This window comes from Equus przewalskii, chromosome 7 (assembly GCF_037783145.1).
Source record: "Equus przewalskii isolate Varuska chromosome 7, EquPr2, whole genome shotgun sequence".
Lineage (NCBI taxonomy): Eukaryota > Metazoa > Chordata > Mammalia > Perissodactyla > Equidae > Equus > Equus przewalskii.
This window is the reverse complement of record NC_091837.1, coordinates 45,422,706-45,444,760: the sequence shown is the minus strand read 5'-3', so window position 1 is coordinate 45,444,760 and position 22,055 is coordinate 45,422,706. Positions and strand designations below refer to the sequence as shown.

The window sequence follows — 22,055 nt, the reverse complement described above, 5'->3', positions numbered from 1 at the left end:
AAATATGTGAGGTGCTGGATGTGTTAATTAACTCAATGGAAGGAGTCCTTTCACAATGTATGCATATATCAAATAATCACATTGTACACTTTAAATATCTTACAATTTTGTCAGTTATTCCTTAATAAAGGTGAATATATATATATATAAAATTTAAAAGAAATAAATAAAATTACCATTTGTAGCCTCACTTTTATCACTTGTCTGAAAACCGAAAGGAACTCATCCTGTTTATATTATTTGAAATATGTGAAAATACCACTTTGGTCCTGTGCTTCTTGTCACAGATCGCCTCTAAAGCATGAATGTTTTTCTTTCTCTTGTACAGAATCCCAATGCTCATCCAAGGCCCACTTCCCAGGATTTGGCGGGGTTCTGGGACATGCTGCAGTTGTCCATAGAAAATATTAGTATGAAATTTGATGAACTTCATCAGTTAAAGGCCAATAATTGGAAACAGATGGATCCTCTTGACAAGAAGGTAGAACAATGTAGATTTTGTATGGTTCATTTAAAAACCTGCACAAACACTGGACAGTCTAAATAGGCTTCTTCATTCAGTCTTGCTGTTTACAATGTGAAATGGAGCTGATATCATATTAATTTCATTGTAATGACAATGTTTACATAGTAATCATTTGGGATATTATCTGTAATATGTTTCAGGCATATTTTTAAAGAAAAACCTGTCTTTGTGAATTGGAAAATGGGAATGTGGCTTTTTTTGTTAATTAAACTTTAAGTTAAACCATTTTAGTCACTGGAAGGAACTGCCTCCATTTTGCTTTTTAAACTAAAATAAATGACATCTTCAGTGCATGATTACATAGAGCCAGAGTTCAACTTCCTTACACCCCTAGGATGTGTTCCCAAGAAAAATAGGAAACCCTGAAAACTAACTGACTCTGATAATCATTTCATAAATATAGTAATAAAGAAACCACTGTTGTTCAAGTTTAAAAATACACATCATAAAGCTTCACAGTAATCATAAATGTTGGGATTTTTTTTAAAGAGTTTTACTTTTGGTTGATTTGCCTTGGGGTATATTGCTCACTGGGTTCCTCATGCAACAGTTTAGAAATAAAGACTCAAATTCTTTTACTTTAATTAATAAACTGCAATTTTCACATTTGATTATGTGGTTCCATCAGGCTCACAAGGGTATCCAGTGTCCCCGCCCTGGGCTGGCCTGTCCTGAATAACTTTTTTAACCCTTTGCTTTCCTATGGCCTGGGGTTAAATAGTTCCAAGAGACTCAACTTCTAAAAATTAGGCCTGGCTATTCCCATGAAGCACTGGTGGCCTTGCCCTTTTTGGATCTCCTGACCTATCGGAGAGCTGACAACAATCCAATCCATTCTGCTCTTCCCATCATAGTATCAGGGTTCTTGGGGTCAGTGGGCTCCCTGGAGAAATCCAGTCACAAACGACGGTGCGTATTCAACAGGAGGGCTGTCGTCATTGTCCCTCATCTCCAATTCTGTCACCATCAACCTGGGGGTTTTAGTGTTAAGCGTGAAAGAGAACCATCGATGTACGTGTGGCCTCTAACTTGGGAAGCCAAACATTTGCACTCAATCTAGTTTTCTTTAATATGTGTTTAAAACTTTCTGCTAATAAGCTTTTAAATTGCTCTTATTTTAAGAAAACACTACAGATGTACATACATACTGGTAATTTAGTTGCTAGAGTGGATCCATCTAATTTCTCGTTCATTGATTTAAAAAAAAATACTATTATTTAGAAAATGTACAAGGAAAGGAAGATATGACTAAAAAGTTTCCAATATTCATACTTTAAAAAATATCCACTAAGTTACCCATGAATGAAGATTTAAAATGTCCAAAAGTTGTGATGCTAAGAAGCATTGATATATGTAGTCTATTGAGATTTACACAGTAAGTCATTAGTTAACTTGATTTCTCAATTTTTATACACTTTGTCTATGATCTGAGCTTTTCATCACTCCCTGAACTTGAGGGAAAAAGTGAAGAAGCACAAGCAGAGTTGGCAGAATACTGTTTGTACTCTGTAGTTTCTTTTTCTGTCCGCTGGGCCACACAGACTCCACCTTAAACAGCCTGAGGGCAACTCCAATGTCATTAAGTTTAGCTGGGCACTTCACCCGCCAAGCAAGGAGGAGCTGCAGTGATGAGCATGAGCGTTCCACACAAAGGGTGCCCTTTGGAGAGTAGTAGAACCCATATTTTAAGATAATTTTCACATTTAATTTTATGAAAATTGAAGGTATTTTATTAAAAATGAAAACATCAGATTCACGTGGACCTTTTCACAGCCTGAAAGCCCACCATCCTTTTCCTAAAACTCCTTTGTGGTTTAGATCCCATTCTTTCCCCTGGCACTCCTACCACCCAACACGCGGCCTCCCCACCTCGGCCTCCCGCCTCCCACCGTCTGCGGCCCAAGTGATAAATGGCTTTTGGTTTTGCAGTGGCATTTAAAAATATCTAACCGTTTTACGGTTTGCTGCTGCTAAGGAGGATGACCTCTTTCAGTCCTGTGTTAATTTTCACGGCACAGTGCCTGTCCCTGTGATTGGAATTGCCTTCTGGGCCACCATAGTCATCCTGAGGCCTCTAAGGAGTGATGTCCCAACAGGATGTTTTCCGAGCCATATTGGAACTGACTCCACCCCCGAGTGTAGGAACTGTCAGTGGCCTCCCTCCAGGGTGACCCTGGAAAGTATCTCGCTGTGTGTTTGTGTGTGATGTGCAAACGGGTATTACTCACTGTGTCATCAACAAAGCTAAAGAACGCAGTCTTAAGATCTCTTCTTCCTCATTTGGTTATTTAGGTTTGGGTGGGCTCGGGGAGAGGGCGGTGATGTTTTTAAACTGAACCACGCTCGCACCCGCTGCCTTGCCTTCTTAGAAGGGATGCAGAGTTCTAAGATGCTGCCGCTGCCGCTGCCATCCTTTCCCATCTCTGGCACCGGGAAGAGTCTGGAGCCTCCAGAGAGAACCACACTAAATGTGCTGGGAGCCGCACCCTTTCAGCAGGGGGCATTTTAAATACCCACATCCTTCCCTTGGAGACACCCAGCTCTGCAATCCAGCCTTACTCTTGGCCTTAAGCTTACCGGTATTTTTTGTTTTCTGCATCTTTTGAATACCCAAGCCAGAATAATGAAGAAAAAAAATATATACAAGGTGCAGATCAAAATTAACTACCCTTAGGTTAAAAAAAAAAAAAATGTGTTCTAACTACTGACCTATCCCAGTTTTTCCCAAGCTTGTCCTGAGAAGCTGTGTAATGTCCTGAACCTTCTGCTTTGATCAGGAGAGAAGGGCCCCTCCTCCAGTGCCAAAGAAGCCGGCGAAGGGCCCCGCGCCGCTGATCCGGGAGCGCTCGCTGGAGAGCTCGCAGCGCCAGGAGGCCCGCAAGCGCCTGATGGCCGCCAAGCGCGCCGCGTCCGTCCGCCAGAACTCGGCCACCGAGAGCGCCGAGAGCATCGAGATCTACATCCCCGAGGCGCAGACCCGGCTCTGAGGCGCCGGGCCGCGCCGCGCGCAGCCCGCGGCGTCGCCGCCAAGTATCTGTCCTCCCCTCCTCCTCTTCCTCCTCCCTCCCCACCTCGCCCTCCGAGCCCGTCTGTTTCTGAGCTCAGTGACTTCCACTGTCGCGGTGTAGTTGTCGATCTTGCAGGAGCCGTCCCCCAGTAACCTCTGCTGCCCGGACCCGTTTGCCCATGTTCTTCACCGAGCTTCGCCACCTGTACTGATGCGTCACCCTGCCTCATCCGGATAGCCAACCCTTTCTTTTCGTGGCAAAACCAAGCCCACCTGTGTAGAAATGGCCCTGTTAGGTCCCCCACCATCCTCAGTTCTCTCCAGCTAGTCTGTCCCTAGAGCTCAGCAATATCAAACCATAGAGTATTTCAGAAATCCACTATCACAGGGTGATCCTTTGGGACTTAACCGTCTTCCACGTGAAAGAAACTAGGGCTCCGAGTCCCTTTATTTCCCCTAAACGGTTATTATTTTGTAAAGCAGATGGAGCACTTTATTTCCAACCTCAGAAATCACGCGATCTCTCGGAATCAGTGAGTGACAAACCGAGAGGGATCGGAGATGGGCTGGCGGTGGGGGACCTGGATGTGTAGTGGGAAAGGGGGAAGGGAAATCTGCGGGTGCTGGGGTACCTGCTCCACTCACAGCTGCACAAACTGCCTCACTGTTGTCTCATCAATGCCTGCTTCAGATGTCTCAATCAGCAGAAGATTGTAAATTCGATCTTTCAGGGAAATTAATCTATTCTGAAAGGCAATAACGTGAAGAAAGGCCAGGCAAAGGAAGCGCTGATAGTTTAAGATACTTTTACAAAAGGGATTTTTTTTTTGTCCTATTATTAAGAAAATTTAGACCTGAAATGTTTTACCAACTTTTCTTGTACTATGTATATTATATTGTGGTGGTGGGGGGGGTCTTTAAAGGGGAAACTGTTGGTTCTGTTCATTTGTTAGTGTCCATCCTGGGGGGCCTACCTAATTACACATATATAAGTACACATCTGCTTGTGAAGTGCTGTAAATGGCAGCCAGGCTGTTGTCAGAGAAAAGTTTGGATTTTCCTATCATCCTTTTGAATGCTACACATTTGTCTGTTTTAACCCAGTAGTTGACACTGCAGACATATTTTCTCCTTTAGTCTTCTCTCGACTGCACAGAGTCCTATCATTCCCCAGCATAAGGGTTTTTGTCTTATGTCAAACCGATCAAGTAAGTTTCCTATCCCAATAGACATGCTGCCTCGTTGCAAAGAGCTGCCACTCATCTTGAGGTCCCAGGTAGTGAGAGAAGAAATTTGATCTGCAATCCACGAGGTTCAGCATCCAAGAGGGGGGGGAAAGTCATGATTCATAAACACTGAAAGAAACCCAGGCTTTTGGCAGAGAATGTTGCTTTCCATTTTGAGCTGTGATGGATGGGCAGTATGCACTTTGCATCTAGCTGAAGTTATCTTTAAATGCCCTTACTCGTAGCAGTTTAAACATTTAGAATGTGGTGATCTTAAAGTATCACTGGCATTTTATGTCCTGCTCCCACCCTAAAGCATTAGAAATTACCATTAAAAAATGAAAGACTTTTAAAAGCATACATCAAATATGCTTGCACCAGAGAAACTTTTTAAAAAATACACTCTCATAGCCAGGTGCTAATTTAATTTTATTTATGAAATTAAGAGAGGTGATGGGTTCTGGCAACAATATTTTCATGGACATATTCTAAAACCACTAGAGAATTCGCTACCTCTCAGAGCCATTGATGCTTTGAGCTATCTTTATAAACAGGGCACAAATGTTTACTGCTGTGGTTTACCAGAAAAGGGCTACTAACTCATTTAAAAACCAACCAACCAACTTTTAACTAGGGTGTACAGAGCACCTTGGGTGCTTTGTAAAATTGGAGCATATGGAGATTTTGAGCTTCCAATATTGCTGATTTTAAGAAGAATACACCTTTCCTTTACTTTGTAGCAACAATGGAAGGTCATACAAAGTTTGCGTCAAGTAAGGCCAACTGCCACTTTGGGTAGCCTATGGTCCATTCCATCCTGAAAATGACTTGGAACTCCCAGATTAATGTAAAGGAAGCAGCATCCATTTGAAGACCCGTGTTCCCAACTACAGCTCTGTGCCCTGAGGTAGAGATAAGATTTGGATTAAGAAATAGATTTCTAATACAATTCAAGATCATCCTATGATATTTTCTTTGGAAACTGGTTTAGCCCAGGATATTTTAAAGAGAGACAAGAAAAGGCCTATTTATCTTGTCTATGTGAATGGTATTTGTATATTCATAAGCTATTTTTGGTAAGAATTTTAAATCTTTTAGCTGAATGCCTACAGGCATCGTGACCTTTGCCTTCCTTAAAAACACAAATTGTACAAACACTTTATAAAAAGCTAATTATTGATGTTAAAACATGACCCCTCATAAAGCTGCTTGTTAACCACTTGCCCCCTTAAACTGACATCCATGAGCATAACCTTTGTTACATTGTTCTTTTTGATGTAATTTGTAGAAATGTTTTTTAGTTCATAATGGAAAATGTATGTACCCTGAAAAATTACTTATTTTGTTTAACTTTGGTATAAAGGCATTTTCTTGGGGGGGGGGGATTACAAAAGAAGTTTGTCTCCCACATCAAAAAACGTTCAAAGAAATTAAGTATTTATTATATTTTTTGCAGATGTTTCCATACAATTCACATAACCTTTTTGTAAAGAGAGATGAAGAAATGGATTAAAGATTTTTAATATTTGAAATGGTAAATAGAACTAATTTATTTGTAATATATTTCTGTTATTTATAGATGTTTCCTTAATGTTTTACTGTGCATTACCACTTTAATTTAAGCCTTATCCTTGTGAATTTACCATTTCTTTTTTAAAACATGTCTAGATGCATATTTTAAATAACTGGAGTGTAAATCACTAGCATATCTGAATTCCCAAATGTAATTTTTAAAAATTATTTTGGTTTGGAAAAAAAAAAGATTCATTTGAAAGCCTTCAGATGGAGGGGTGGGGAACATTTTTATGGCTTTATGAATTGGAATTTCATAGGCTTATTTACCTAGATTGTGTGTGGACAAAACAATAATTGTAAATAGATGAATGTTTCCCATAATGTAAAAAGAAGAAATTAATAAAATAATTAATGCTCTGCTTTCAGGTCTGTGTGTTTTCACTGCAGAGTCCTGCTTCTTCTAAAGTATAAGTAATTGTCTTTGGGGGGAATAAGTAAGCAATTAAGAAGCGTATCATTCTAACATCCATTGTAACAACACATATGCTAGTCACTGCTGAGCAGGTGGGTGGACCTTGTGTACTATGTAAGGGACTTAAATACTGAAAACTAAAAGTCTTTTACTGTGATGATCACACACGCTTGAAAGTTTCAGGGCAGGAGCCGTACATTTTATGAAGGAAGTTATCAGCCTCTCAAACTTGCAAATCTGTCTATATTTTACCCCCTTGGATTTCTTCGAAAACATTTCATCAGTTTTGTTCCCTGCACTGTTCTCCAGGGTGGGGACAACAGAATTAAGGCTTTGTGGTTGTCATTTCATCCTCGCAGTAATGAAAAGCTCTGCTCACTGAGGTTTAATTGTGTGACACCATTATTAGGTGACAGATTTGAATCCCAAATCCAAGCCTGCCTTCAGTATCTTCTTCAGTGGAGTGCCTGTCATTCTTCCCACATTTAAAAAAAAGGTAAATGAGAATATTTTATGAAGTGGACTTGCTCTTGTGAGAAAGTGCTGCAACTCGAAACCTGTGTCCACAGTACTTCGCCCGCTCCAAGTTCTTGGGCAAACTCATCCATCCACATGCAGCAAACCTGGAAATTTTTAGGGAGAAAGTCACTTTCTCTGTTTTTATTTATACATGAGCAAGACCTGTACCAGTCACCAAAAAGACACAATGTACTTTTGAAACTGCTTCGAAAGAGAAATTATTAAGTGGTGAATCCCTCTGAGGTCACAGAGATCTCGTTACTTTGGATCATTCACTGACTATTCATGACCCATACTCTGATTCTACTTCTTGCCTTTTAATAAATTAATTCTTATAGTTCATTAGGGCTCCTTAAGCATTTTGGTCAATCCCAAAACAAAATGAATTCGTTTTCTCATGTCAAAATTTGAATTTCAGTGAAGCAATTTCCCACGTTTCAGAGTTCACTCTGTTTTTTACAGAAATTGAATAAAACTGTTTGCTCTGAGCATGAATTTCTCTTTATATCTTTGAAATCCACCCCTTGAAAATATAAAGTGATTTTGGTTTAAATAAATGACATATTAAAAATCATAGTGTCTAAATGTGTTCATTCTCGAATGCCACTGACTCTAAAGTGTGCCGAAATTCACCTTGGGTTTGCTCAATAAGCTATTTGACTTTCAGCTGCAAAAGCAGGATTAGATCAACTCTGTTTGCAAGCAGAAACTAGTGGCCCGGTCTGAAAACCCTCTCCAGGTCCTAACTCATTTACTAGTATAAGTTTACAGAATAGGTCTTAAATTCCTCTGTAAATCACTCATGATCTCCCTTGATGCAGAGACAGGAAATAGAATGCTGCTTCCTGGTCTGTATGCTTTCCTCTGGGCTTACTGCTGGCCCAGGGAGACATCCTCAGAAAATCACAGGGATGTGAAGGCCCAGTGCTTCCTGAGTCTCCATTTAGCCTGTCAATGGATTACAGGCATCCCTCCATATCCATGGGGAATTGGTTCCAGGACCCCTGAAAATACCAAAATCCATGGCTGCTCAAATCTCTTATATAAAATGGCATAGCATTTGCATATAACCTGCACACATCCTCCTGTATCCTTTCAGTCATCTCTAGATTACTAATACCTAATACAATGTAAATACTATGTAAATAGTTGTTGTACTGTCTCGTTTAGAGGATAATGACAAGAAAAACAAGTCTGTACATGTTCAGTACAGATGCAACCGTCTAGGCCTTTCAGTCCCGGGTTAGTTGAATCCGAGGATGGGGAACCCATGGATACAAAGAGATATGTCTTCTATGTTAATGAGCACAAGCCTGAATTTATAGAAAATGGCTGAAAGCAAGAAAGCATTTGAACAAACACCAAAAGTCAAGCTCTGCCATATAGCTGATTGAACTCTTGCTATTTGTTGCACTAAATGTTTTTGATCCTATGGATGAAGATTGTCATTCTTCCTCTTCACACTTCAGTCTACCTTCTGGGAGAAGCAGCCACTTATTTCCTCTTTCCAGATTGGTCCATAAGTAAATCAGCGTCAGAAGGGAGCTTCTTTTGAGATCTCAATAAAGTGATTCTTTCATAGAAAAACTCTCCCTTTCATTCTGGAAAACGAGGAGGGAGAAGCAAAGAGAGTCTTGGTTTTCTCTTCTGTTACCAAAGGGGAAAATGCATTCTTCCTACTGACTCTATGTGAGATGATAAACAATTACAGGTTTTGTGGTCTTAAATCCTGGTGCTTTCACTGTTTCTGAGCATCAATGCTCCACAAATAGAAAATATTCCTGCACAGCTATCCATCTGAGATGTGCACACATAATTATCCATTGTTGGACTCTTCCTTCTTTCTAGGGCTTGCAAGTCCAATGCCTACCAGCAATTTCTATTATGAAGAATGAAGAGAATCATGTAAGGAGTTAAATAATAGTATGGATGTCCCCATAAAGTATATTGGAGGAAACATCTCTCCAGATTAAAATAAAATATTCTACTAACTGAAGAAGGGAGGCTGTATTTTAGAGCTTTTGGTCTTAGGGAATAAACTCTTGCTATAGAAAATGCTTACTTCCATAAGTGACATTTTTAAAAATACCAGCTTTGTCACATCATTTCCTTTCTAGAATAAGACCTAATGTACTTCGCAACCTCAGCCAGTACAATGTCTGTTTGTAATTCCCAAGTGTGAGAAGAAGCAAATCTCAAAGACAGAACTCGAACAAACGTGAGAAGGAGATAGGCTAAGTAATTTACTCTTAGATTCCTTTCCAGTTTGACTTAATTTAACACGTTCATCAAGAGCCTCCCCTCGTCCCAGTGTGCTCAGGGAAGAAAGCCTCACTGTCTTCAACGCCTGTGCTGGTGAATGGTGAATTTTCTCTTCCCTGCAGCCTGGCCCCTGGCACAAGCAGTACCTGAGAAGTCTTGGTGAGCCTGGCACTTCCAACATTGAACTTGACAGACGTGAAAGAGCAACTCAAGGGCTCCTGAATTGTTTCTTACATTAGCCAAGCAAGGTAATAGTCTGAAATGATTAAAGAAGGATCCTTTCCCAGGAGCTGGTGTCTTTGTGTCCAGCCTTGAGTTGGTACGCCAAGGATCCCTTGACTAGCAGATTGTTCAAAATGAAATCTTACAGAGGGAGTGAAAAATTGATCAGTAGTTTGGAAAATTGGAACAGTCGAGAGATGTTGGCACAGGAGAATGGGGATTTCCAAACTGAATGTCAGTGTTAAACACTTTGTAAATAGTGGTGAAGTGAGGAATAACATTCCGATAATTCTGATTAATTCTGCAGACAAAGAAAGAAAGAAAAACACCCTAGTAATGTGACCTAAATTTTTCAGCATTAGACTATTCAGGATCTGTCAGTGGCTGAATTCAACATGTAATTGTTCTCAAGGGCACTTCATTTTAAGATAGGTTATGAGGAGGCCAAAGACCAGTTCTTCTAGCAAAGGCAACACATTAGAATTGGGTTAAATATTCAACTGAGGGAACTTGGGTTAAATATTAAGGAAATGCTTACCTAAAGAAAATGTAAGGTCTTGACTGCCCTGGGAAACTTGGTATACCGTCCTGAGAGAAGTCATTCTGACAGAACTGTGTCACCTGAATGATCCTCATGAAAGAGGGCAGGTCCTCCCTGGCTGTTAGTATTTAAATTTGTTTATTAGATAATAGATTCAGCAAAGATAGGTCTCCCCACCCCCTCCACACTCCATGACCCCTGTTGGCTTTTTAGCCCTATTGATTTTCCATCAGAGTTTCTGTCAGTGACTCCAGATTCACAAGCACAGAGGATCCAGCTGGGAGAAAAAAAAGGCAGAGGGAAAAGTCCCCTCACACTCCAGCGGAAACACTCATGTGTCATTTTGATTGTAATATTCTGACTTGGGGTTGAGTGGGAAAGCGTCGTCATACTCTTATAAGATGTTTACAAATACAGTTACACGTCACATAACGATGTTTTGGTCTACGACGGACCGCTTATAGAGATGGTGGTCCCATAAGATTAGTACCATATAGCCTAGGTGTGTAGTAGGCTAGGTTTGTGTAAGTACACACTATGGTGCTTGCATAGGGACGAAATCGATTGACTGCATTTCTCAGGACTTATCCCCGTCATTAAGCAACAGATGACTGTATTCCCATCCTTTCTCTTAGAAACTGGGCTATCCTCTCATTAGTCTCAAAACTGTGCCATGAGTGGGCCTGTCTGCCCAGGAAGGACAAGGCCATTCTGTAAGTGGGGAAGAGCTCTGGTTATGGGGCCAGACTGCCTGTGTTTGAATCCTAGCTTTACCACTTACTACCTGTGTCTTTTGGGGAAAGTTACTTAACCTCTCTGTGCCTCAGTTTCCCCATTTGTACAATTAGGATGAAAATAATGCTTATCTCATATGGTTGTTCTAAGGATTAAACAAATTAACATTTGTAAAGCTTTTAACGTGGTACCTGGCACATGGTAAGCACTCAATAAATGTTCAATATCATCATCATTATTATTATTACACATTTACATTTGCTGAGAAAGTACCTTGTGTCCTGGCTGTACTATTTTCCATGCATTCTGTAACTTAGTCCTCACAGTAACCCTAGGAGATAGTCACTACAAGTAAATTACAGAGAGATTAGGGAGCATCCTACGGTCACTGGTAAGTAACAGCTCATCTTTGAATCCCATCTAACTCTAGATCCTTTGTTCATGTGTATGATTTGTGCAAGACAAAGCAATTTATCTGTCTTTTTTTTTTTGGTAAATAAGTACATAGGAAAATTTCAAACAGAATAAAAGAGTACACAATGAAAATAAGCTTACTTTTCACTCCAGCTGTTTTCTGCAATATTCAACATCTTTGAACCGTACGTTGTATATCCTTCCAGATTTATCTATGTATATTCCAGTATATATATTTTTTCTTTTCCCACAAACTGGAAGCATATTATACACGTTCCTTTACTGTTGGCTTTTTTTCATTTAGCAATGTATTTTTTCATTTCAGATCGTTATGTTCTACCTGTTCTCTTTAATGGCTCCACAGCATTCCATTTTATTGATGAACCATAATACAGTATTTAGGCCCCTATGGATGGACATTTAAGCTCTTTCTACTGCTTGCTATGACAAAACCTGCAGTGAAAACCATTTTACAATGTATCTTAAGTACATGTGGAAGTGTATCTATAGGTTACAATCCTAGACAAATGGACATGAGCTTTTGTTTTTAAATATTGCCGATTGACTTTCCAAAAAGCCTGCTTTGATTTCCGCTTCACCAAATATGTATGAGTTTTAACACCTACTTTTGCAAACAAGGAAACAAAGCATTCACAAACTAAATTCAGAGGCATGCTTAAAACCACCACCACCAAAAGCACCCCAAGGTATCTTGCAGTTGGCTCTCAACAAGGAAGCAAAAGAAGTTTCTAGAAATATGGAGGTAGTTTTAATGCAACCTTTTATTTAACTCCTAGAACAAAGACGCCAGAACTGAAGGAAGGAGTAAGCATAAAATCAGCCCTAGGGTGTGAACTCGACAGGGACTTGGGTCTCTTTGCATACACTGCAGATGACCCCCTAAGAACTCGAGAGGCTTCTGCAGCGGGGTCTAGGCTTCCCTTGGGGGTACGAGCCAGGATGGGAGCAGAGTGTCAACACTCTGATGGTTAGTAGATGTATACAACAGGACAGCAACTCCTATGCATGGTAGTTCTTTTTTTTCCTTGTTAGTGTTTTTAAAAAGTGAAACTCCACTTCTAAAAAGGCTTTGAGATGATTTGCAGAATTAAAACATAAAACACTGGAACAATTTTTTAGATGAAAAAAAAATTGGTAGATCAATAACTTCTCCAAGCTTCTGGACCCCCAGGGTCCTGAGTTGTGGCAAATAAATACTAAATTTCTTTCTAGGCTTCCTAGTAGCCAGGGCAGTGTTTTCCAGTTTGTCTTCACTCTGTTTGGAGACAACAAAACTTTAAAAGCAGCTTTTATGCTCAAAGAGCTAGCAAAATGATTTTGCATACGTTGCAAACCTCAAGCGTGAGCTCACGAGAGCACAACTGCCTTGCTAATCGCAGCTGACAAATGACACATAGAATGAAGTACGACTGCTGCGTCTTTAAAATAAGCCCTTTTTTATTTAACTGGTTTGAGTGATTTGGGGTTCTTGGCAAACAAATGGTCCCAGAATAAGACAGTTAGTTCTGACATCCTTGTTGAGTCCGACATCCTTTGGAGTTCAATCCAAGAATGTGTCCTTCCCTCTAGGAAGTAAGCAATATTTCAGTGGGTATTTTTTTTCTTTTCTTTTCCTTTCAAGCGGAGCTTTGACAAATAAGAAGTCCTCATTTTCCTGTTCAGACGGGCCCATATCAGAGCATGTGACTTTCGAGATCTATTTGTTTGTGAGCAGGAACTCTTCATTTCCCAAACGCATCCCTTTGTCACGCTAAAGGCTGCAACCCTTTCCGCCCTGCAGTCTCGGCTGCACCCGTGCTGGCCGGAAGACGCTGCTGTCCCTAGGGGCTGTCACCACCCAGCACCGGTGTTCGCCCTGGGACCTGGAGGGCAGTTTCAGCTGCATTTAGGCAAACAGTCCTGTGCCTTTTAATAGACATTAGAAAGAGGATTCTTCCTCGGTGTGGGAAAGCACAGGGTGGTGTAGCACACAGCAGCTACAGTTCTAAGTAAGGTCTAGTTAATATTTCAGCCCCAGACCTGGAAAGACTATGCTTTGATGTTGAATTTAATATTTCTTTATCAAAAGTGAATCACTGGTGGGGCTGGCCCCGTGGCCGAGTGGTTAAGTTCGCGCGCTCCGCTGCGGGCGGCCCGGTGTTTCGTCGGTTCGAATCCTGGGCGCGGACATGGCACTGCTCGTCGGACCACGCTGAGGCAGCGTCCCACATGCCACAACTAGAGGAACCCACAACGAAGAATACACAACTATGTACCGGGGGGCTTTGGGGAGAAAAAGGAAAATATAAAATCTTTAAAAAAAAAAAAAAAAAAAAAAAAAAAAAAGTGAATCACTGGGCTGAGCTGTCCCTACCCTCTTCTAGCCACATCCTACTGTTTGGAAGGTGGGGAAAAGAGAACAGAAGATGCATACTGCAAATGCAAAAAGGGCAAACCAAAGGAAAACTTGAAAACCTTTTACAAAATACATAAAGCGATTAATTGGAAGGAGGGAGGCAAAGATTTATGGAGGTTTGGGTTTGACTTGCAGGCTTTTAACAGCCCTGAGAACAATGGTTCTCAAACTTCAGTGTTCCTAATCATCACTTAGCAATCACTTAGCCATCTCCCACCCCCACCCCGACGCCCACCCCAACCAGATCCTGACTCAGTAGGTCTGCTCTGGGAGCCAATCTGTGTTTCTAACAAATTCACCCCAGAGAGTCTAATGCCAGAGTTCACAGGCCACCCTCTGAGAAACTGCTGTTCAGCAGTGGTCTTCAACCTGGGAAGCTTTAAGAAATCTGCAGAGTAAGTCAATTACAGCAGAATGGGGGGAGCCAGGGGAGAACCAAAGCATCCATGTTTGGGTACAGCTGAGTTTGAGAACCCCGACTATAGAGGTATTTTAAGCAAAAGGAATGGGTTGAGCAAAGGCATGCAGGAGGGTCAGAGCAGTGAATGTCTAAGGAATCAGTCAAGGGTAAATAGGTATGGCTAGATGACAGGTGCATAATGGCGGCTGTATTTTAACTCATATGCCAGGGCAAGGACAAACAAGAATTAGTGTACTATGCACAAGAAAAAAAATTCCATCCTTACCTAAAGCATTACTAGGAATTTTATGACCCACTTACTAGGGGAACACAAACTATTTCTCTGTTTGGGTCTAAGAGGAGTTTTTCTGGGCATAAGTGAGTATGTCAGTCAAGTGTGAGGTTTCCCATTGACGTTAAACATCTCTGTCAGTCTGACTCTTTAGCCACCATTCTGAGAATTAGAACACAGAAGGCAGAAAGTTCAACGTGTTATAGCATATTCCTATGAAGTGACTAGCTTGCGTCAGTTTATTTTCCAAAATATACTTTGCAATAAAATGTGAATCAATTACTATGTCCCTGAGACTGCTCTGCAGAGTCACATGGCAGAGAGAATCCGCAGCTTAGCAGGACGCATCTCCACCACAGTTTTCTCATCTATCGCTGTCTTAGTCCTTTTGGGTTGCTGTAACAAAAATACCATCGACTGGGTGGCTTAAAGAACAAATATTTACTTCCCACAGTTCTAGGGGCTGGGAAGCTCAAGATCAAACCGCTGGTACATTCAGCATCCGGTGAGGATCTGCTTCCAGGTTCACAGATAGCCAACTTCTTGCTGCAGCCTCATATGGTGGGAGGGGCAAGGGAGCTCTCTGAGGTCTCTGTTCTAAAGGCACTAATCCCATTCACGAGGGCTCCACCCTCACCATCTGACCACCTCCCAAGGGCCCCACCTTCAAATACCAGCACACTGGGGATTAAATTTCATCATAAGAATTTAGGAGGACACACACATTCAGTCTATAGCAACCACTCTCCTGTCTTTCATCACCCCAGAATCTAGAGAATATTGGCCATGTGTACTCAGTCATTTACATAGCAATTGATTGACCAGAGGAGCTTTAAGTCTGAGAGGTCAGATCCTATACAACAAAAAGATGGTGACAGTTTGTATCACAAAAAGATCGTCAAGCTGTGGTCTGTGAACAGACTCTTTGTTTCAATCAACTTTTACTGCATTGGGTTTCCTGTGCAGTCTGATTTGAGATTTCTCTCTGGATATTTTACATAAGAAGGAGATTTGAACTATAAGGAAGGAAACCATATATCCCGAACTTTCCATGACAATTTAGATGTTATAGATTTTGTCTATCGATGTTGATATTGATGCATATACAAATCAGAAAAGAAGTCCTTCATCAGACCAACTGGAGCAGTATTTGGTTCAGAAGCATACTGTTCTCTCGTTCATCAACGCACTGCGGCTCCCTCCTCCCTCACTCAGAAATCTATGCAGATTTTTCTACAGATTATAATTTAGAAATCTAACTGACTTCCAGAGTCATCCTCTCTGCTCTTCCTTGCTTTTAAAATAGCTCTCAGGTCTGCTAGTCATATTCATATGTGCATATGTGGACATAAATATCAGAGATTACATGGCTTTCCATGGCCCTGGAAATTAAATTATTCTGAGCTATCCATTCTCGTCCCCCTCCTCTCCACCCTACTTCCCCACCTGTGCAAGTTCAAAGTAACTGCCTAGGATTTCTATTAATTCTCAGGTAGGGGCTTAAAAACTGTGGTCTTTTTAGGCTTTTGGGTCCCTGCTCACATAATGCTTATATTCTCTCTCATGTTGAATTGGCCTTAAATTCAATCCCTCTTCCATTTCTATACACACACACATACACACACACACCCACAATCCAAAAGTCTTCATAAATTCAAGATATGGGATGCAAGGAGACAGAGTGGGTGTCAACAGCACAAAAAAGCATGTGGCATAAAACGGTTCTTAAAGTGTAGCAGGATTCTTCAGCCATCCCACCTCCACGGAAGCCCTCAGACCAGCTTCCCTACACTGACTTTCAGAAACTCCCCATCTTGCTGGTTCCTCTCCTGTTTCTCTGCCTTCATTCATGCTAAATAGTCTCCCACTTCCCTTTCTAAAAACAAAGATTCTCTATTTCACGCAGAACAATTTTGCTGTCCTCTGAAGGTCTCGTCTTCCAACCCACACACTCCTCAGAGGGTCAACCCTGCCAAGAGATTTTCTGAGATTAATTCTAGTACTGGGATTAAAAACTTTATTGCACATTACAATTTTGTACATGGAGAGAGAGAGAGACAGAGAGAAAGGGAGGTGGGTGGAGAGGGAGGGAGAGTTCCATATACTAACAAGACAAAAGCCTCACATCGGGGTGATGTTGGATAACGCTCTACAGAGCAGTTTTCACCGCTGCCTTGGCACAGAGAGGCAGCTCTCTGGAATAAGACAGATCTCAGTCTGTCCCCCGGTCTTGCCTCTAACTAGCTGCATGACCACGTGCAAATCACTCACTGTCTTACTCAGCTCAGGCTGCTTTAACAAAAATACCACAGACTGGGTGGCTTAAACAACAAACATTTATTTCTCACAGTTCTGGAGGCTGGAAGTCCAAGATCCAGGCACCAGCAGATCCAGTGTCTGGTGAGAGCCCTTTCTGGGTTTGCAGATGGCCTTCTTGATATATCCTCACATGGCCTAGAGAGAAAGCACTAGTCCTTTCCTCTTCTTATAAGGGCACTAATCTCATTGCGGAAGCTTCACCCTCATGACCTCATCTAAACCTATTTCCCAAAGGCCCCCCCACTAAAGACCATCGCATTGAGGATCAAGGTCTCAACACATGAACTGGGTTGGAGGAGACAAACAGCTCACACTCTATGGCCCCTTGCACTGAGTCAGTGGTAGCTATTATTAATATAGTGCTTAGCAAGAAACAATTTATAAAGCACGTTCAATTTTTTTTTAAGTGAATATAGTGGCTTTGCATCCTTTCTGGATCAAAGTGGGGTGTCCACCCCACATAGAAGGGGTGTGTGTGTGTGTTTGTGTGTGTGTATGTGTGTGTGTATCTTAGTCCAGGGTCTCACTGCCTCTTTCCTTGAACTAAAACCATGTTTTCATTAAAAGTGAACATGGAAATCCTTGATATGAGAAATATTGATTTGGGGAAATAGTTCTTTTTTAGTTATAAAGTTTTCAATAAAACTTTAAAAACTTATTGGTCAAAGTAATGAGCATTCCAGACCCTAATTTGTAGTCTCTGAATGTCTCATAAAAGGGACTAAGGCTTTTTGGGAAAAAAGCTAATTTCCAGGGCTGGGGCAATAATGGGACAAATATAAGCCAGGTCATCTTATTATATCAGATAGCAAGAAAGCTATAAATGACTATTTCCAAAGGAACTAGAAGCCAACTTGAAAAGGCTCTCACTGGCCCCAAATGGGACAATTTGGGCATCAGTAAGAAAATAAGTGCAATGGATTAAAGCACATCAAATATGTGAAATCCATGAGGTCATAACAATACTCCACACTTTACACTCAGAACTAACAGAACTGTCTGTAATGACAGAAGCATCTACGTCTGCACTGGGGCGTTCTTCCCACAGATACCCACTGGCCTTTCTTCCTCAGGTCTTCAGCTAGGAGTCTCCTTCTAAATGAATGCTTTCCTATCCTCCCATCACTCTCATTTCTTCCATAAAAAGCTGTTGCAGTTGGTAGTTAGTGTTTTCCTGTTGGTTTAGATATAGAGGAATTAAATCAAAAGGGCACGAGGTGACTCAGGGTGGAGAGAGGACGTTAACTGTAGGTGGTGAGGTTGCAGGTAGCAAAATCAGTAATTCAGAGTCAAAGATGGCAATGAATATATAAGCTTCTGGCTCTCCTCCCCTGAAATTCTCAGAAATATTTGTGTGTGTGGCGGGGGGGGGGGGGGGGGGGCGGGGGGGGGGTGGGCAGTACTAAACTCCCTCATCATATGCAATGGGGGCTACAGTAGTTTTAAAAAGCTTTTAAAAGAAAAGTTGACTGAGCACAGGAGGCAGGAAGACTTGGAATTTGAGGTTATGCAAAAAGGGGACACGTTCCAATAACCCAGAGCTGACATACTGAGAATTCGCAAGATAATAGTAATATCACAAGCCAGAAAGCAACCTTTCCCACATATCTGAAATGCCACTATCTGTTCCAGGGAGCAGTTTGCCTAAAGTAGAATTTGCATGAAAGTTTAACAATCCAGGAAAAGGCTGTTGTTATATTTGTCAATACTTTAGAAATTATAAAGAACTTGTATATCTGTTGATCTTATTGGATCCTCCCAGTAACTCTGTAAGGTATGTGAGGTATGTGCTTCTACACCACCCCTGAACCTGCCCTATTTTGGGGTGTGGGAGTTGGGGGTGTCCACACAGAGCACGGTTTGTTCGGGGCTTTATCTGCAGGGTAAGCCATGCGCAGCGTGCTAGCAGCTGAAGGAACAGCTGTCCTGATGCCTCAATAGCGCAGGAGGGCGATTCTCTCTAGAATGGAGCCCACTGGTCAGGTGCACATGGTGTCTGCATGCGCTTGGCTTAGAAGACTTCCACCTGCCTGACGCCTTCTTTTGTCACTCCATATCAGCTCCTTTCATCACCAGCCCCTGCCATCTCCCAGCCCACGAAGTCCCGTCTCCCTTACCCTCCCCCTTGCAGCCCTCATCTCACCTCACCTGCCAGCTGGTTAGTCTGGCAATCCTTCACTTCTCTCTTCGACCTACTGTTGTGGCATGAACCCTCTGCCTTCCTGTTCCCGTTCCCTCTTTTGATTCTCAAAAGTATACTTTGACAGTAAAACCAATAAACAAAATGAATCTGTCTTTCTCTTTGCATTTTTACCGTCACGCTCCTCACGATCCTCAAGGCCTCTGGACCTCAGGCTGAGCGCAGAAGAGGCTGCACGAAGCGTGAAGAAGGAAAGCACAAAAAGTCTTATTCTTTCTCCATACAGGTAAGATTTGTTGCCTCCATTTGCATATGAAGACTTTACGGTGCACAATCATAAGTGACTTGAGCAAGAACACAGCCAAGCCATTCTACGCAGCTGAACTGGGAAGGGGCCTCCCGACCTGCCCATGGGCAGCGAGCTTTCTACTCCATCAGGTGTCTGCTCAGAGGCCCACCAAGGTTGGCTAACATATTGTGTATGTATAACCCAAACTTTCCTGTCAACTTGATGACAAACTGTCAATAAGATTGAAGCAGCGGGTGGAGCAGAATAAAACACCGGTTAAGAGCAGTCTGGGAGGTCATTCAGCCCCGAATTTGAATCCCAGCTCGGTCAGTTTCCAACTCTGTGATCGTGGATGAGCTCATTTATTTACCTCTCTAAGCCTCGGTATCCTTGTCTGTCCAACACTGATAACAGTACCTATTTTACCTACTCACAGATTGTTATGAGGAATCGATTGACTGACACGTTTCAAAGAAAACATTCAGCGGAGTCCCGGCATGTAGGAGGCACTCAATAATTGGAACTTTAAAATCTTACAATAGCAGAAGTTTTAAACGTTTGTTTCTTAAACGAAGGCCTGAAACCCTTCAGTTGCAACATCTTAGATTAACTATTAAATCTAACAGCTTTTTAACCAGTTGAACAGGTTACTTCAAGTTGTTGTTCATTTTTTCTGCATTAGTCATGAAGACTGGATGTGAAATCACTCATTTTTCCCCCCAGCATTTTCCAATGTAAAATTTCAAACATACAGTCAAATTGAAAGACTTTCACAGTGAATACCCCCAACATATATCCACTACCCAAATTCTACCATTCATATTTTACTAGACTTGCTGTATCCCCTCTCTATCCTCTATCCATCCCATCTCCAGCCACCAGTCTATCTTATCTTTTATGCCTTTCAAAGTAAACGGCAGACCTCTCCCTCCGAATACTTCAGCATACCTATCACTAACTCGAGTCTAATGTTTGCTTACATTTTTTAATCACTGAATTTTGACATAAAAGGCACACTGGGAGGTCATGTAGTCTCACTTCTTCCTTCTACAGATGTGGAAACTGAGCCAGCACATGCATTCTCTGGAAATGGTATTGGCTTTTAGAGTAATGATCCCAAGCAACATTCATAGCCATGTTTTAGGATTTTATTCCATTTCATTTTTTTATATAGTCTTTGTTTCCTTTTTTTAAAGACTATTTTGTTAAAGTAGTTTTAGGTTTATAACAAAATTGAGAGGAAGATACAGAGATTTCCCATATACCCTCTGCCCCTACACATGCATGGTCCTCCCCATTATCAACATCTCTCACCAGAATGGTATATTTTTTTTTTTACCAAGGATGAATTTACATCGACACATCATAATCTCCCAAAGTCCATAGTTTACTAGGGTTCACTCTTGGTGTTATACGTTCTCTAAGTTTGGACAAAAGTAATGACATAGATTCATCATTATATCATACAGAGTATCTTCACTGTCCTAAAAAATCCTCTGTGCTCTGCCTCTTCATCCCTCCCTCCCTCATAACCCCTGACAACCACTGTTCCTTTCACTGTCTCCATAGTTTTGCCTTTTTCAGAATGTCATGTATTTGGAATCATACGGTATATATATAGTCTTTTCAGATTGGCTTCTTTCACTTAGTAATATGCACTTAAAGTTCCTCCATGTCTTTTCATGGCTTGATAGCTCATTTCTTTTCAGTAGTAAATAATATTCCATTGTCTGGATGTGCCACAGTTTACTCATCCATTCACCTACTGAAGGACATCCTGGTAGCTTCTAAGTTTGGCAATTATGAATAAGGCTGCTGTAAACATCTATCTGCAGGTTTTTGTGTGGACATAAGTCTTCAGCTCCTTTGGATAAATATCAAAGAGTGTGATTGCTGGATTGTATGGTGAGTACGCTTAGTTTTATAAGAAACCAACAAACTAGCTTCCAAAGTGGCTGTACAATTTTGCGTTCCCACCAGCAATGTATGACAGTCTCTGTTGTTCCACATCCTTGCCAACATTTGGTTTTGTCAATGTTTTGTATTCCGGACATTCTAATAGGTGTTTAGTAGTATCTCATTGTTGTTTTAATTTGCATTATTTGGTTTTTTGAAGTCCATCTTGAGTACTTCTTGATGGTGCTATGGACTGAATTGTGTGCCCCTCAAATTTATATGTTGAAGCCCTAACCCCAATGGGCTGGTATTTGGAGATGGGGCCTTTTGGAAGTAATTGGGATTAGATGAGGTTGTGAGGATGGGGCCCTCATGATGTGATTAGTGCCCTTATAAGAAAAGACACTAGAGAGCTTAGTAGCTTTCTCTACCATGTGAAGACACACTGAGAAGGTGGCAAGCTAGGAAGAGAGTTCTCACCCGAACCCAATCATGCTAGCAGCCTGATGTCAGCCTTCCCAGCCTCCAGAACTGTGAGTAATAAATTGCTATTGTTTAAATCATCCAGGCTATGATACTTTGTTATGGCAGCCTGAGCTAAGACAGATGGATTATAAATATATTGAAACTATTGGCTCCTCTTATCATAGACTGTAAATCAGTGCCTTGCAGTGAAGACTAATGAACTTCAATTCTTTGTTGAAAATAGCTGAGATAAAAATTATAAATAGAAAATGTCATAGTAGGAAAAGTGTTTGCAAATTATATATCTGATAAGAGGTTAATATCCAAAATATATAAAGGGCTTCTACAACTCAACAACAACAAAAAACAAATAATCTGATTAAAAAATGGGCAAAGGCC

The 22,055-nt window shown here is 41.3% G+C and overlaps 1 protein-coding gene across 27 annotated transcripts in view; it reads left to right on the top strand.

The window, feature by feature from the left end:
* Nucleotides 1-6,694, top strand: part of DLGAP1 (DLG associated protein 1) — an 843,303-nt gene extending 836,609 nt beyond the window's left edge. For 24 of the 27 annotated variants that reach the window (XM_070629775.1, XM_070629776.1, XM_070629781.1 and 21 more), the window contains 2 exons: nucleotides 329-481; nucleotides 3,304-6,694. In XM_070629775.1, the coding sequence (XP_070485876.1) occupies nucleotides 329-481; nucleotides 3,304-3,513 (363 nt within the window). In that variant the 3' untranslated portion in view covers nucleotides 3,514-6,694. Of the gene's footprint in view, nucleotides 1-328; nucleotides 767-3,303 lie in introns of those variants that run through there. The other 3 variants (XM_070629796.1, XM_070629795.1, XM_070629797.1) reach the window with 3 other exon arrangements.
* Nucleotides 6,695-22,055: the final 15,361 nt, after the last annotated feature.